At 24.8% G+C, this 18,186-nt stretch overlaps 2 protein-coding genes across 2 annotated transcripts; one reads left to right on the plus strand and one right to left on the minus strand.

The window, feature by feature from the left end:
• Positions 1 to 793: 793 nt before the first annotated feature.
• LOC128956372 (ABC transporter G family member 20-like) lies at positions 794 to 11,569 on the minus strand. The gene is made up of 7 exons (XM_054302106.1): positions 11,310 to 11,569; positions 9,252 to 9,275; positions 8,914 to 9,176; positions 8,751 to 8,822; positions 5,534 to 6,710; positions 2,667 to 2,858; positions 794 to 1,191 (listed from the first exon to the last, which is right to left on the minus strand). The coding sequence occupies exons 1-7, from the start codon at positions 11,545 to 11,547 to the stop codon at positions 884 to 886; spliced, it is 2,274 nt and encodes a 757-aa protein (XP_054158081.1). The 5' UTR covers positions 11,548 to 11,569; the 3' UTR covers positions 794 to 883.
• Positions 11,570 to 13,513: 1,944 nt separating this feature from the next.
• On the plus strand, positions 13,514 to 16,077 carry LOC128955136 (uncharacterized). The gene is made up of 4 exons (XM_054300778.1): positions 13,514 to 14,177; positions 14,268 to 14,942; positions 15,019 to 15,563; positions 15,636 to 16,077. The coding sequence occupies exons 1-4, from the start codon at positions 13,670 to 13,672 to the stop codon at positions 15,936 to 15,938; spliced, it is 2,031 nt and encodes a 676-aa protein (XP_054156753.1). The 5' UTR covers positions 13,514 to 13,669; the 3' UTR covers positions 15,939 to 16,077.
• Positions 16,078 to 18,186: the final 2,109 nt, after the last annotated feature.

Consider the following 18,186-nt stretch of genomic DNA (forward strand, 5'->3'; position numbering starts at 1 on the left):
TTAAATTGAAAACATCTTTTCATTTTAATTAGTTATTTATGTTATTTTTTTAAAAAACATATAAAAATACAATTTTTTATTAGTATTATATAAATTTTTATTATATTGTATATTTTAAAATAATTTATGCATTAATATGCAACAAATTGTATTATAAATGTTAAAAATTAAATACCGGTACAATTCACTACAAGTCATACTATTTAATATATTTTATTTTGCTAATTATATTAACTTTATTTATAAATTATATTGATAATTGATCTGGTATACATTATCTAAAATTATTAAATATTCAATATATACCGTATTTTAAGTAACTTTATTTTATTAAAACTATATTACGGTAACCTGTAATTATTGTCGTACTATTTGTGTTGTATTTGTTTTAAAGTACGAAAATATACTGTATGTTTTAATTAATTAAATTACAATGTACAATATAATAATTTTTGATAATTAGTTTAAATAATTTATTATTATTACTATTAAAATTTATAAGTTACAAAATATTCATATAAATTATTACATTAAAAAAAAGAATATAATTTTATTTGATTTTATATTGTAAAAAATTATTGTATTATAATAAATTTTTAAAAATATTAATTGGCATATTTTGCAATTGTTGTTTTTATTTAAAAAAAAATAAGGATCTTTAATTAATTATACTATACTATAGATGCATAAATTGATAAAAAATATTAAATATCATTTGTCATAACATGTGTTGATCTAAAATAACTAAACTATAAATATTTAAGATTTTAAAAAATTCAAAACCTATTTCAAAAAAACATCAATAATTAAATTAATTTTTATAGCATATATCAGTAACACATATTAAGTTTAATTCAAAAATAAAATTAATTATCAATTTTTATTATTTAAGTTTAAATATCACAATAGCGGCGATCAGGAAGAATGCGATCCATACACCAGTGATGAGGAAGCCGTTGAGTACGGCTTGTTTGGACAAATCAAAGCCACGGATCAATATGTGTCGGTAGGCCTCCATTGGTATTGTCTGAGGCATTAGATAACTGATATACCGGAGCAATGGTATCATTGTGTCGACCGGCCAGAAGATGCCGGTTATAAAGCAAAACATGAGTTGAGAGCCGGCGCCCAAACACAGGGCGATTATCTCGTGCGTACAAATTGCAGACAACATTAGCCCGTAGCACATACCTGTCCAATAAAGGACAACAAATTATTTCATTAATTGAAAGCAAAATTATTATTATTAATACTGTAATTTATATGTAAATTACCGGTAATTATGTATTATATTATACTGTACTATCAAATAATACATTTTTCATTAATGTGAATGTGTTTGTATGTATGTATGTATGTGTACTTCAATAGGAAATAAGTATTGATATATTATTATAGTATATTTGTATTATATAACAACCTATGTGTGTTTCAATAGGAAATAAGTATATTATTATATTTATATTATATAACCTATTTTATTAAACATTATCTTAACTGATCAATAAATCAAATCAAATGGCTAATATCAATTTAGTATTTTACAAAATATAAAATTTAATAAACTTATAATTATATATAAAAATTTTAAAAAATAAAATCGTTTTTTGCAATAATAATCAGTACACTTAGCTGGCCTATTAAATTTTAAGAAAAATATTTAAGTAAAAATATAACTAATTTTAAAATTGTTTGTTTAAAAATATTAATATATTTATTTAAACAAATAAATATTATTTAATTATCACTATTATTGTTATTTTTAAAAATACCAAATAATAATGTTATCAATTATTTCAATGGCAATGATTTTAAAATATACAATTGATATCAAATAATATTTGATGAACATATCCTGTCTAAAATTGTTTAATCATTATTTTGCAAAATCTATAGACTATTGGAAGTTCAACTATTATTTAAACAATTTTTACGACTATTTTATTGTTTACCAAAATCTAATACAATTTTTAAAGGTTATCTAAATAAAAAAAATTGTTTTTCAGAATATCAAAAATAAATTTTTTAATTAATATCTTGTTTTTGTTAAACAAAATTTTTTAAATTAATTAGTAGAAAAAAATATTGTGGTTTACTATCTGATGCAAACATAAAGCTCAATGTCTTCAATAAAAAAAAATCTTTTTACAATAAATCTTATTTTTTCATTAGTAAACTATATATACTGTATATAATTTACTGTATATTATTTGTATCTATAATCTTATTTCTTATGTAACAATCACAAGACTTTTATCGTAATAATTCATTAATTTATTTTCATTTAAGCAAAAAAAAGTTTGTTTGCTTTTTTTTGATTTATAAAGAGCTGCTACCGCTGCTGATTGTAATTGACAATGTATTTCATTGTTAATATTTTTTTTTTGAAAAATTAGTTTAAATTATTTAATAATTATCTGTTTTTTAAAAAAATATGTTTTTTTGTAGATAATTATGATTTAATGCAAGAAATGGCTTTTCTTAATTTTGTTTGTATGTATAAAAGGGTTGGTTATGTTTTTTTGGAGGAAATGTCAGTGTGAATGGCATTTTCGCGATATTGTGTAATGAGTTAATGACACATATATTTTGTTGTTTGTCTGCCTGTTTGTATGTATGGTACTGTATGACTGTGAGCTACCGGTGCGCTTAAAGCAAAGACTTACCGCATATACCCTGAAGAAACATCATTAATATGGCCAATATGTATGAGCCATTCATTGGGAAGTCGAATATCCAGAAGCCCATCACAACTGTCAGTGCGATTTGCGATATTAACAGTAGAGTGACGTTAATTATCTGCGAGACTATGAATTCAGTCGGTGTCACACCAGAGATCATTGAACGCTCTAATGTACCTATTATTAGGACAGACATATACATGTTGTTATTTTAGAGGAACAGTAGCTTTATATATATATATATATATATATATATATATATATATATATATATATATATATATAGTCATCAGGATTCACTGAGATATCATCAAATAAGTGCTATCATGCATTTACATGGGCTTCAATTGCTATATTATCATATATATATATAATGCATATTTATTATATTGTATATAATTATTGTATTTTGTTGTTGTTATATTAATTATCTAGTTTATCATCTAGCTTATTTTATGATAAATAAATTTGTTTCACAATAATTGTATAAACTAATTAAATCTAAACATGTGATAATTGCTCATATTATGTGTAATATTTGTGAAATATTATTTTTAATATCTATAAAAATAGGTATAAAACAATTAATTAATATTATATATATATATATCGAGAGAGAGAGAGAAGAGAGAGAGAGAGATAGTATCAGTTTTAAAGATATAAAATATGTAAATCATTAAAACAATAATTTTTAAGGAAGTTTTTTTAAATAGTAATAAAACATTAACAATATATCAAATAATAACAGCAAATATAGTATTTTAATAATTGTCTATTTATTCTAAACTGTTGTTTCATTTTAATAATCATAATTCAGTACACAGTGTAATGTATAGTAAGTAGTAGTCATATCATAATAGCTTAACAACTATTACTGGATTTTTCTCGGGTCACTACAACTCGTCAATTGTTTAGTCATACACTTAGTAGTAGTGGAAAGTCATAAACATATATTTGAAGTCACAGTCAGAATCTCTAATATGTGTTTTTTTATTCAAACTAATTATTTGATTGCACAACAATGTGAATCAAAGTATATACAAAAAAAAAACTACTAAATAAATAAATATTGTTTTTTATAATAAAAAAAATTATAGACTTATTTGTCTAAAAAGTAAATGTGCTGTAAGAGAGAGAGAGAGAGAGAGAGAGAGAGAGAGAGAGAGAGAGAGAGAAATAGAGAGAGAGAAAATTAAGTTTAAAAATACATTTATCTTAAAGTTCATGATTTAAGTTATATAAAAATCAAAAGGTGCTTGACCAATTATTTAATAAAATACAATCAATTAAATTTTAGCAATGTCATAGGGTTTTTGTGTGTATAATATAATGTACAAATTTTGATAGCTATTCATATATTAAGATTAATTACTAATATTAATATTTATAAATAAATTGTTTATAACGAACTTTCTTAAGCAGTTTATATATATATAAAAAGTTTAATAAACGACTCAATAATAATGATATTAATTAATTAATTTAATTTGTACTTAATATATGAGAACCTATTATAAATAAAATATTATTTAATAAATCAGTTATATTATTTTAATTGTTGATTATTTAGCATTAGTTTTTCAATTTTTTTAGATAAATTATTTTATTGATGATTCACATCAATGTTTTATTTAAAATAACTAATTTTCTTTCAACAGTATCTGTACTTATAAAAAACAAATTTAACATTTTAAAATAATACTATCAATATTATCGTATGTATAGATACAGTATATTAAAAAATAATTAATACAATGGAAACTACATTTACTGTACAAAAAAAAATATTATTTAACTATTAGTTCTTATGAATGATTGATTAAATTATTGTAATAAAACTAAAATTACGTTTATGTTTGAACAAAACTGAAGGGCAAACTATTATTAAAAATATCAATTATTATTTCAGTTTGAAATATGCATTTATAATAATAATAATACTGTAATATTGTTGTCAATTATTTTTTTTTAAATGTACAATAATTTTTATTATAATAATTTAGTGTAATATTTGCTTAAAAATTAGTCTTAATCAGTTTATATTATTTATATAGTTAAACAAATTCAGCTGGTACTTTTTAAAAATATATATATTATATGTTGCATAACTTAAATTTCAAAAATAATTGTCAATATGTATGCAATGAATAAATCATTAATAGTTTTGAAGCCAAACAACAAAATATCAAAACATTTACATTTTCTGAGAATTCATTTTTTTTGTTGCAATTATATTATGCATTGAATAATAAATTAATTTTTATTTTATTATACCTGTAGTACACGCATACTAAAAAATTATATCTACGTTTACATATAAATATATATTATAATTATTTAAATTATATACACTATTTAACATTTAAAGTTTTTAAAATTATTATTTTAATAATATATTACAATCATCTATTATCATTTTCAAAATTATTTTCAAATTAAAACTTATGTATAAAACTTATTTTGTATTTTATTATATTTATTTATTTTTCTCTCTCGTTTCTCTATTGATATTTTCAATAAATCAAAGTAAAAGTAAAACAACAACAATAACAATATAGAAAATAATTTAAATCAATTCAATAGATTCACTATTCAATTGAAGAAATCATTTCCATATTCATTGAATTGAAATTTAAATCACAGATATATCATCAAAATATATAGGAAATGAACTCAAATTACTAATTAAGGGCAACACTATTATCAATATTATTATAAGCACTTTTGAAAATTGTAATGACAAATAAAATTTATATTATTCATTAAATATACAATAATTAACTTAATTAATTAAACAAATAATGATTATTAATTATAAAATACTAATAATTATAATTATTATTTATAATTACCTTCGCGTCTCTCCGATAGGAAAGCCATACTAGTGATGGACATTGTGGCAAAAAAGACAATAAAAATCATAAGTCCCGGTCCGACAAACTCAATCATATCGGCCTTTTCTGAGCCATAGATGGGTCGCTCAAAACGGACGGGCAGTTTGAATCGGGACAGGTCTTCACCGAAAGTGTAGGCAACCGTTTCGGCAAATTTGAACACAGCGCCAAATACCTCCCGACGGATAATATTGACGTGCAATGCATTGGATCCGTCGTAATAGATCTTAATGGTGCTATCGTCCACTGTTTGATTGTCAATCTGGTCACCCGATCGATATAGATTTCTCAACGCCAGTGAAAAGTTATCTGATATGATAAGCGCAGAATAGGTGTCTGCATTCCGAACCGAATCTATGGCCGATTCGGGAGTTGGATAGTATTTTAATGCAATAAAGTTGTTGTCAATGGATTGCAAAAAGAGTTGACTCAATACGGGTGGGAACTCCTGATTACTGACGGCTAACTGGACAGCGGTGGGATCGCGACCCATGCAAAGTGCAAAGAGGGCCACTTCGAGGGCCGGTAACAACATAGTTATCAACAGCTCTGGTATCCGCCGGAACAGTCGCAGCCGATTCTTATTGCACAACACTTTGATCCGGTCGACGGACCGCACCTTTTGTTTGGTCCTAAAGTTAACTAATTCGTTGTTATTATTACGCGCCGACACGTTGTTGACGATCTCGATGTCCGGCTCTATCTGTGTATACACTTCTTTGTTGTTGCGGGCGGTGGAGAACAGACTGTTGTGATCGGCGTAGTGTCCGGCGCTGCGCCGCGACAGCGACGCTGCCGTTGCAGACATGGCTTTGGCGTCTAATTGAGACAAACTGTTGGCTTTTCCGTTGCAGACCAACGGCTCGTTCAACAGTATCTCTAATTTCTTATGTGATTCATTCATATTGTCTGTTTGGTCGATGAATGAGTGATCGATGGCAAGGGAACTGTCGTTTTGTTGTTGAATAGTGTCGTCCTGTTTGGCTAACATCAGAAACAACTTCTCCATAGTATTGACCCGATAGTGGGCCACCAATGCGTGCGGATTTCCTTCGGCCAGTATTTTGCCGGATCTCATGAAGCCCACCATATCGGCCGAACCCGCCTCCTCTATGTAATGTGTTGTCACTATTACCTAATGTTTTAGATATATTACATCTCTATTAATATTTTCATTATGTAAATGCATAAAACCGTATAATTATTGCAAAATATTACATAACAATGTTTGCCAAAGTATATGTAATATGTTTTCTTTTATAAACAATTTATAATTTTTTTTGTTATTTTAATATTTGTATTAATAACTTGTATTTAATATTTAATTTTTCTCTATTATTTCAATGTTTAGATGAAAAATGTGTTTATTTTATAAAATGTATACTAATTGTTTTGTAATCTTTTTTTATAAAATGTTATTAATTTATTTGTTAGGTTTAAATTAATTTTTTTTTTAAAAATAAAAATATGTAATATATAAGAGTTTGCATAGAAATTTAAAACTTTTATATATAAGTGTTTATATAAGATTATTAAATTGAAATATGAACCTAAGAAAATTATCATCAATTTTGAAAAAAATAAAAAAATATTATAAGAGTGAATGAAATAATAAATAAAGTTTGGGTCAAAATTCACGATTGAGTTAACACATCAGTCAAACAACTCCATGAATTTATTTACATTTTTTATTTCATGTGATATTCATAACTTACTGCACATATATATATATATATATATATATATATATACAATAATTAATGCCTTAAAATATTTTTTTTTGTTAAAAAATACATATAAATGTATAAATTATTAGATATAATTTTATAAATTTAATTCAATGACTTTCATTCAAATTGAGTACAGATTTTTAGTACTTTAAAACTTATTGAGTAATACATATGTGATTTGATAGATGATTTTTTTTGTAAAAAAATATTAATATATGAGATGAACTTTGCATACAGAAGTCAATTGAATTTATTATTTAATGACAACAAAAAAATAATGCTCTCATTGTAAGACACCCTTAATATAAACTGAATCCTCTCTTTTAGATGTCGAGTGCATGGAAACAGATAGCAATTTTTTGATATATCGGCACTGGTTTTAGTGTAAACAATGAGATAACACTTCCCAGCGGATCCCATCCCAAACCTGTCGTCTCCACTATATGTATGTGTGAGAGACATATCTTCAACTGGTTGTTTAGCTAACTAACTATAACTAAATGTTCATTTGTATGACTCGTGTAAACGCCACTAAAGTCAGGTCTACTACTACTATATAGCCTTTTAATATAAATTTAGTTTTCCTAAAAATATTTATCATTTATATATATAATATATACTGTATATAAATAATTGTAGTCTTAGATTTATATTTATTAATATAAACAAAACAAAAACACTTAACTGTGTGCTTTGCGCATACATTTAGTAATAATAATAATAATAATATATAAATGGTTTAATTATTTCAATTCTTGGCATTTTTCACAGGCACTCACAAAAATCACACATAATTTAACCTCTATTTTGCTAATAATGTTGTTTTTTAACAATAAGGTCTTAATAAATATAGATATGATTTTTCAAGAGATCATGCATTACAAGAATCGCTGATAATAAGTGTCATATTATATAAAAATTTAGTTAGTTTGCCAAAAAAATAAATAAAGTTATTACACGCATCATATTACATAAATTAAACTGAAAATTAAGTTAACACAACAATCTTATCTAATAATTACTCAAATGACAGCCACAGGTCATTAATTAGACGATATATCACTGCATTTATCCAGTTTGCATACAAAAACTATGTACTGTATGTATGTATGTATGTATGTATGTATGTATGTATGTATGTATGTATGTATGTATGTATGTATGTATGTATGTATGTGTGTGTGTGTGAATCTGTTGTGAAATATCATCAAAAAAAAGCCGATAAATTCATCAAAATAGCTGCCAATAAATCTAATTCATATATCTAGTACTTTGTATATAAATTTACTTTAAAATAAAATAAAAACTCTTATTCTTTCCGAAAATCACGAGATAATCAGCAATTAAGCAATTAATTGATAACTAGATTTCATTGCCATAACATTTATATATGATTTATATTATCATTTAATTATTATACAATTGTTTAAAATAAAAATTCTTACCGTAAGTCCTTCTTTGCTAATCTTAACCAAATAATTCCAAATACATTCCCTGAGTATGGGATCGACACCGACCTACCGGTGCACCAGAAATACAAAACCAATTAGTCAGGGAAATCATGAGAAGGTTTAACACCTCCTGCAAAACCATAGCTAATATACTAACTGTTGGCTCGTCGAGGATCAGTAGCGGCGGATTATTGATGAGTGCAATGGCCAACGAGACCCGCCGTTTTTGGCCACCGGACAGATTGTCGACAAACTTGTTCTCCAAGTGCGACAACTCTAGTAATTGTAGTAAGAAATGCATACGCTTTTGAAATATTGTGCAATCGGTATTACAAAAGCCTGAATAGTATCGGAGCGTCTCTTTGACGGTGAACTGGGATATCAGTGCTAACTCTTGTGGCATATATCCAATACCCGGGCCTTTATTAGTCAAAAAAATATATAACATTTTTGAAAATTGCCGCTAAATTAAAAGCATTTTACAAATATCTATACCTGGAATACCACTTTCAGAGGTTCCTATATTTTAAATAAATTAATTAAAACAAAAGGTTAATATTTGATAATTATTTATTATTTTAATATTTATATTAATTATCATGTTATATGCATGCAAAATAAATAAATCTTTCTAAATTATTAATCTAATAAAAAGATTATTTTAACACTGTAATTAATAATATGTTTTTTGTGTATTTTTGAGATTTTATTAATTAATTTATTTTTGATTAAATTTTCAAATATATAAATTTTTATATAAAAATTACATTTAAATATGGCGTTCAATAAAATTCAATAAGTAAGGTTTAATAATTAAATTTTAATTATATATTAAATGTAAAGAATATTATTTGTAAAAGTATTTTATTTCATAAATAAAAATTATTATTAAAAACATGTTTTGATTTTAACTATATATTGATTCAGTAGCTATCAATGAATTGAAATTGATATCAATTGAAATATAATAATTCATTTAGTATTTTTTAGTATATAATATAAGTATAGTATAATATTTTTCACAATAACCCATCAAAAATCAATTTTAATGTTTGCGTCAATAAATTTGATTCATTGGGAAATTATTAAAATTCTTTGTTATCTAAAAAAATTGTATAAAATTAAGATTTATATATATTTTGATGATATCATCGATTCTTTTATTATTAATAGTTGCCGGCAATGACTGGTATTTATCTAATGATATATTTTTTCAGATAATGAAATATTTTATGGCCCTTAATTGGCAATAAAATTCATTGATTATTAAATAAATATATAAATCAATATTAAATATAAGTTCACACAATGTATTTAATAGACAGTGTATTTAACCCAATTTTTTGCCTATAATTTTAATTTTTAAGCAACAACAACAACCTTTAGACTTTAGACAATAAACTCATTGAATAATCATTGAATTTATAATATTATGATTTTTGGCTTTTGTCCGCAAACATTGATAAAAATATTAAATCAAATATTTGCATAACATATGAAATCATATAACTAAATAAATTGTTAGTTTAAATACAATTTATAGTTAAATCTTATTTATAAAACAATTAAAATATTTGTCTGAACTTTGAATTATTATCAAAAAAAAAACTAATAAAAATTGATTTCAATGATTTATTTATACTATTATTATGTTCGTATATTTTAATAAATTTTCTCATTAATAATAAATTTTATTAAATAAATTTTTGTTTATTATGTTTGTGCAATTATATATAAGTTATATATACACTATAAGTTTTAATTGCAAGTTAAACAGTTACGCAACACCAATGACCGGATGTTAAAATACAATACAAAACATTTACAATATAAATACATTATGAGATTATCCTGTAGGTCATGGTATAGCTACCGGGATACCGGATTTTATGAATTATAATTAGCTGATTATATAATAGTAATGTAAAAATTTTAATTAATTTAACAAATTAAGACTAATATTTTTTTCTAAAATATTCAAATATAAAATCAAATTTTATATTCAATTTAAATCTATAGCTAATACTATGTCGTCGATTAATATAAGATTTTGTTTGTACATAAAAATTTAACTCATATTATAGTATATTTAGTGCATTTACACCAAGGATTATATTGAATATATGATACTTTAAAAAAAATAAAGGAGTAAATGTAAAATAAGAAAAAAACCACACTTTCAATGGCATTCATAATGATTTAATTGCATAATAAAAATTGTCGTTTTGTCGCTAAATATTTTCTCACATTACATTCAAATAATATAATTAAAAATATTGTAAATATATATATATATATATGTATGTATATAATTGCTGTGTATATAAATTTAAATATAATTTATATACTTTTAATAGCTTTAATTAATGACATTTTTTTTAAATTGAAACAAAAATAAAACACAAAAAAACATTTGTCAGACATTACTTTCTATGCGATAATTAATAACTAATATAACTCTCATAATGACTCATATATTAATAGTTTTAGAAAAGTTTTTTTTCTAATTTAAAAAAAACAATACTTTAATTAAAATAAAAGATGAAAATATACCGGGCTTTGTGTCAAACACTCTGACGGTACCCTTTCGGGGCTTCAATCGGCCGATAATACACCGCAAGAGTGTTGTTTTGCCGCAACCGCTGGAACCCAACAGGCCGTAGATGACACCGCGCGGCACATGTAGGCTGGCGTTGGATATCTCGGGTTTTTGTCGCCGATTATACCCGAAACACAGATTCTGGACAAACACACCATCGCATTGAGTGTTATTTATACTACTTATCTCCATTGGTTTTTGCGATTTTCAATATATATATATATATATATTGCTATTTATATATATATATTCTTTAATTATTATTATTATTATTAATATATATTTTTTTGATGTCAACTATTTATTTAAACATTTGACATAATTGTCTCAATTTTATGAACACTGCATACAAACACTAGTTGTCAATAATGAATGAATGAATTAAGAATAATAATAATAATAAAAGCTTACGATTAACACTATTTTTTTATATATGCAAAAGTATAGCATTCATGCGATTAACACAATAATATAGTTTAGCAATGAGTGTGTGTGTGTCTATGTATGCACTGGTATTAACTGAACCAAACATATAGGGATACAAATGCTAATACATAAGTTGTGATTGTATTTCTCCCCAATACTAAACACACAGTCATATACACAGAGACACTGCTTAACAGTCCCTAAAATTAACAGCTCATAGAGTTTGCGTCGATAAGTGTTTTTCAATGTTTTAAACAACAAGTGTTTTCTACTAAAGAGAGCCAAACGGAGGAAAATAAAATATAAATACTTTTTGTAAATATATAGGGGATTAATATTAACATATGTAGTACATTAATAATATAAAATCAAAATCATAAAAATCATATGATAATAAATGTATCTATTAATCAGAGTTGCACTTGGGGGGAGGGGATGGGTATGCCGAAAATACTCCCCCCATAAGACCAAGATTTTTTTGGATCCCTAGACTTTTTTTGAGTAAATAAAAAAAATTGTAGCTTAAAAAATGTAGATAAAATATCTCCTAAAAAAAACATTCGGGAATTCTAATAATTTTCTGGAAATTTCCTCCCATTTAAATGGGAATTATCAGAAATTTGGGTCATATTTTTTTGAAATATTTCTTATTCCCCCTCAATTTTGAAATAATTTCATTAATAATTAATAAATTAATGTGAAAAAATTGTAGTTAAAAAACATGCAATAAAACATATACCCCACACCCTATACCACACCCCCAATATTTTTCGAGATCTTTTCATTTTATCCTATCTTATACCCCCTTAAAATCAAATTCATTGCTTAACCCTGATACTAATATAATAATAAATGTATTAATTTTATTTTAAATAATTTAAAACCAACTTTGGTACAGGTAGTAGAGCACTGGTAACTCTTGTGGCATATATCCCATTCCCGGGCCTTTATTAGTGAAAATTATAATATTTTAAAAACATTTCCGTTTAATTATAAGTCTCGAAAATATCTATATATCTAGAAATACCAGTTTCAGAGGTTCTTATATATTAAATAATCATATGTTATAATGTATGCAAAATAAATAAAAGTTTTTCAATCATTATTTTATTTAAAGAAAATACTTTCAACAACAGTGTGATTAATAACTAATATACTTTATTGTATATATATATTTGAGGTCTAAATAATTTAGTAATTTTTTGATTATAATTTGAAATAAATGAATTTTTAATATAAAAATTTCATTTAAATATGGTGGTTAATAAAATTTAATTTAAAAAAAATTAATTCAATATTAAATAGAAATATAATTCTTTGTAAAAACATTTAATTTCATAAAAAAATAATTATTAAAAAAACATGTTTTTGATTTTAACCTATACATTGATTTATTTGTTATTAATAAATTGATATCAATTGAAATACAATAATTAATTTTGTATTTAAAAAAAATACATAATGTATTTAAGTATACATATTATAATACATAATATTTTTCACAATAATCCAACAAATTAATCAATTTTAATATTTACGTCAATAAATTTGATTCATTGGAAAATTATTTGTTATTAAAAAAAATGTATAAAAATAAGATTTATATACGTTTTGTATATATATTTTTTTGATGATATTATCATTTATTTTATTATTAATATTAATAATTACCGGCAAATGATTGGTATTTATATGTCTAATGATATATTTATTTCAGATATAATACGACAGACGTCGACACCAATTGATTGCAATATATTTTTTTTATCACATGTTTTGCCGAATCAATGATTGAATGAATTGTTTTATGTTTTGATTACAAACTTTTTTTTATGTCATTTGTTTTAATCGCTGAAGAAGAAGAAGACATTGATATTGTGAACGACCGATGATGTCGTCGTCCACCGCTTTGAGACCAATGTTGACGACAAAAGGACATCAATTGCTCTATCGATGGCTATCAGCACATCGCAGTCCACTTAACAGTTGCCGCCGATGTCTGACCACTACCGGTGTATCGTCGAGACAACGGCGTCGACAGTCGTCTTCTGCCGATAAGAAAAATACATCAAATGTTGTCGTCGATAGTAATGTTGATTATTTGGGTGTCTTGGAGACCAACAGCCGAGTTTCGGCCGGTTTGTATGACTCGAACTTCAGTGCCGATACTCTATACGAAACGTACGGCGATTTGACCACTGGTCGTAACAGTCGACAAAGTGATCAAAAGTATATGTTGACCACTTTCGGCAGAGTGAGACTCGACCAACAAAATATGCCCAAATTTCACGGTCACTACGACCCGACCAACACTCGCGCCGGGTTTAATATGGCTGAGTTTGAGGACAAACTGAAACAATTGAAGACAACCGATGAAACTAATAGTCAAAATCTATGTATTTATTTTAGATTTATATAAAACTTTAGTTTTACTTTAATATTATATTTTTTATAAATTTTGTTTTACAATATTTCAACCGAAATAGCGGACAAATCTGAGGATAATATCATTGAAGACCAATATTTTGATTCGGTTTTAGTAAGAGACAGCAATAACACCGCAGAGGTCACCGAAAAAGATACCACGAAATCTGATTTATCATACATTGATAAACAATACTTTGTGGACAATACTAATATCGAGCCGTTGTTTAAAAAGACGATTGACTTCAAGTATACTCAAGATTTTAATCAGTATTTGAAGGAAAACAAAGAAGAGATAAAAGAGGAAATTGATTTCATTCGTCAAAATCGACGCCAAAATTTTGCCACTGACGACAGCGACGATGATATGGATCAGTTTAATCGACAAAACAAGATAACAGCCGAACCTTTCGACAAGAGTTTATTGACTGAATCTCCGCTAAAATCTGAATTATTTACCCAACACTTTGATTATAAGTCAGAACTGGTTTCCAACGAAGAGAAGATAGCAGAAGAACTAGAAAATGCTAAGATTGAAGAACAAAAAGACATTAAATTGGATGAAGTAGTGAAACCAAGTCTTCAATATCTACCAAAAACTAGAACCGCTGCTCAATATTTGTCTGATCTTCAATCGGGTAAACAAATGCCTGAATATTCCAAAGGGTTTAGTAATGATGTAAACAAAAATTTTCGCCAAGAAATGAATTTAGGAATTGAAAAGTTAGATTCAAAAGGTATTACTGTTTTAATAATTGTTAATATATTATATGAATGTATGACTAATTGAATAATATTTGTGTCAAATTTAAGGATATCGTGTATTAAGTGGACAGGTATTTGACTATTCAAAGTTAACCAAAGAAGACATTGTAAAACTGTTGCTTCGGTCAGTTCTCTTCAATGATGAAGATATTGTGGCCATCAATAAACCCTACGGAATGTCAATTCATGAGTGTGAAGGCAAGTATACACCCGTTTTGACAGAATATTTGCCTGAATTATATGAAACTCTTGGCTGCGATATGTTATATACCGTTCATCGGTTGGATAAAGACACTACCGGTGCTCTCTTATTGGCCAAAACACAGACAATGGCTAATTTGTTAAATAAATTGTTTGCCGAACACAAGATTATCAAACGATACTATTGTATAACACGTGGAGTTCCCGATCAACTCGAGGGTATCATCGATATACCCATTGAAATGGGTAAGTGTGACGGTAAAGAGAGAATGGTTTTGAGGCCACAGGCTCTCGAGGAGTATCGAAATACTGTTAAGTCATTTAAATATGCCAAACGTGCTGTCACTCAATATAAAGTGATGGCACACAATAATAATGCGGCTCTTTTAGAGGTATTATCAAGTGATTTACATTTTAAATAATATTAACTATAATTACAGTAAAATTTATAATTGAATTGTTAGGTATGGCCACAAACTGGAGTCAAACATCAAATTCGGGTTCATTTAGGCTTTGGTCTGCGGTGTCCAATATTAGGTGACCACAAATATTCTCATTTGGATAAAATAGTGCCTCAAAAGTTGACGTCCGATATGTTGGTGGCGTTGAAAGTGCGACAGTCCAAAGTACGACACATACCCATGCATTTACACGCACGACAGTACTGTTTGTCTGGTATCGGCAGAAATGGCAAAAATATCTTTATTAACGCTCCGTTTCCGCATCACTTCTACAAAAATATGTCGCGACTTAAACTCAGAGAATAATTTAGACTCTCATTGATGTTAACAAAAAAATGGTTGTCAACTGTTGAAAGTGATATCAAATATACAGTAGTGATGACCACAGGTTATTGGCTACCGGTTCCGACTAGAATTGGCCGATTATGTTGGTATAGTTATTGCCCCCACAATTGATAAGCAACTGTTTTGTCTTTAATCATGATTGTAATTATTCATAATTTATACTGAATTTAATGGTGTATTTATTGAAAAATATTATTAGAGATTTTAGTTGTTATGTAATCTAACATATATAAAAAAATTTTAAAAATAAAATATAATAAATAAATTGTAATTTTATTGTTGTATAAATTTGTAACTAATAAAAGAAATATTTCAATAATGGTTAAAATAACCCTGACATTTTAAGCCATGTCAAGTATTATTACATTCAAAATAAATTTATTTCAGTAAAATATTTTTCAATTACTTTATTCGTTCAATATTTTTTTTATTTATAAATAACCGGTACTTACGGTAATATAAAAAAACTATATGTTATATTAAAATAATTTAATACTTACCGGTAATTCTCAATAGTAAGAGGTAAATAGTAAAATTGCATTTCAATACAAGTACAGTGTATTAAAATAGTTTAAAACTAATGTTTAATACAAATTGTTGAAGTTATTGATTAACATAAATAGTATAGTGTATTATAATATTTTATCATCGTATTATTGCTGTTTTATTGATTTTGATAGTTTAATTTATTTAGAAATTGCTAAAATATTTCAATAAAATAAATTTATTATCAAAATTTTGTATAATAAACTATAAATACAATAAATTATGATTTTAATAATAAGTATAAATCACATTTTTTTGAAAAATTTATTTTATTTTTTAATAAAAATTTAATTTTGTGAAACAAATTCAATTCAATATTTATGTTAATTTAATCTAAATATTTGTACTATTAGCAAAAATATTAGAAAATTTTTAACAAATATTTTTTTAATTCTTAATATTTTAAATATTTAATGAGACATATTGTCTAGAGTCTAGACTCTAGAGAATAAATTAACTTTTAAAAAATTATACATCAAAATGTGTGTAAAAATTACTAAATTTTAAATTAATCACATTAAATCTCACGGGTTTATATTTAAAAAATTTTTACAATAATTTACAATAATTTTAAAAAATAAATATATGTACAAAACTTTTTACAAAATAATAGTATATCATATTATCAATAATAATAATTTAACATTTTTAAGTAGAATACCGTATTTTAGTATTAATTGATTAAATGTTTTATATGGTTAATGTTTATAACAATATTTAATTGTCAATCAATATTATGTATTAGTAATTTATTTACAATTCATCACTTATTCCCGTATTAACTGTCGTTAATGTAAATAACTTTTTGTACATTAGTTTTTTCAAATCAATGAAATCTTTCTGTAAATAAAAAAATAAGTAAATTTAATAAAAATTTTGTAGAATTAATAAAAAAATACAATATTATAAGAAAATTTTTAAATTATTGTTTTATATTTGTTAAATATAATAATAATAAATAATATAATTTAATAAAAATACTTAAATTATTTATGTAATTAATCAAAAAATTTAAAGAAACTAAAAATTAAATTAAGAAACTATTAATTATAAGTATATATTTTTCAATATTTAAGTTATCTTATTTAAAAATTATATATATTCTAATATTGTATTATTTAAGTACGATATACATTATATTTATTAGTTTTGTACCATATTATATACTTAAGTAATAAATAAAATGTTAAAATTAATTAATTGACTAAATAAAAAACTCTTTATCGTGACATAATAATCATAATAACATCTAATAATAATGAGAATAATTATTAGATACCATATTTATATCAAAAATTGAGACAAAATTATATTATCAAATAAATCAAATGTCATGATTTATTTATTAAATCTATTATATACCAAATGTCAGTATATCTTACTATAAACCTATATTTAATTGTTTTACTATTGTAAATAATTTTGTGGTAAAATCTGAATCGATAAAATCGATACCTAAAAGTATATATATATATATACAGTTTTATTATTGTATACAATAGTAGTAATTTCCTACTATATTATATCAGTTTATATATACTACTATATATATATACAGAATATATAAATAACTATAGATTTGCTAACCGACACATTTCATCTGTTTAACAAAATTTACAGATTGTATATCTGGTTAGCGATAACTTATATGATCATTATTTTT

The sequence above is a fragment of the Oppia nitens genome, unplaced genomic scaffold (assembly GCF_028296485.1).
Source record: "Oppia nitens isolate AA-2021 unplaced genomic scaffold, nextdenovo-longstitch-racon4-pilon3 scaffold2_pilon_pilon_pilon, whole genome shotgun sequence".
Taxonomy (NCBI): Eukaryota; Metazoa; Arthropoda; class Arachnida; order Sarcoptiformes; family Oppiidae; genus Oppia; species Oppia nitens.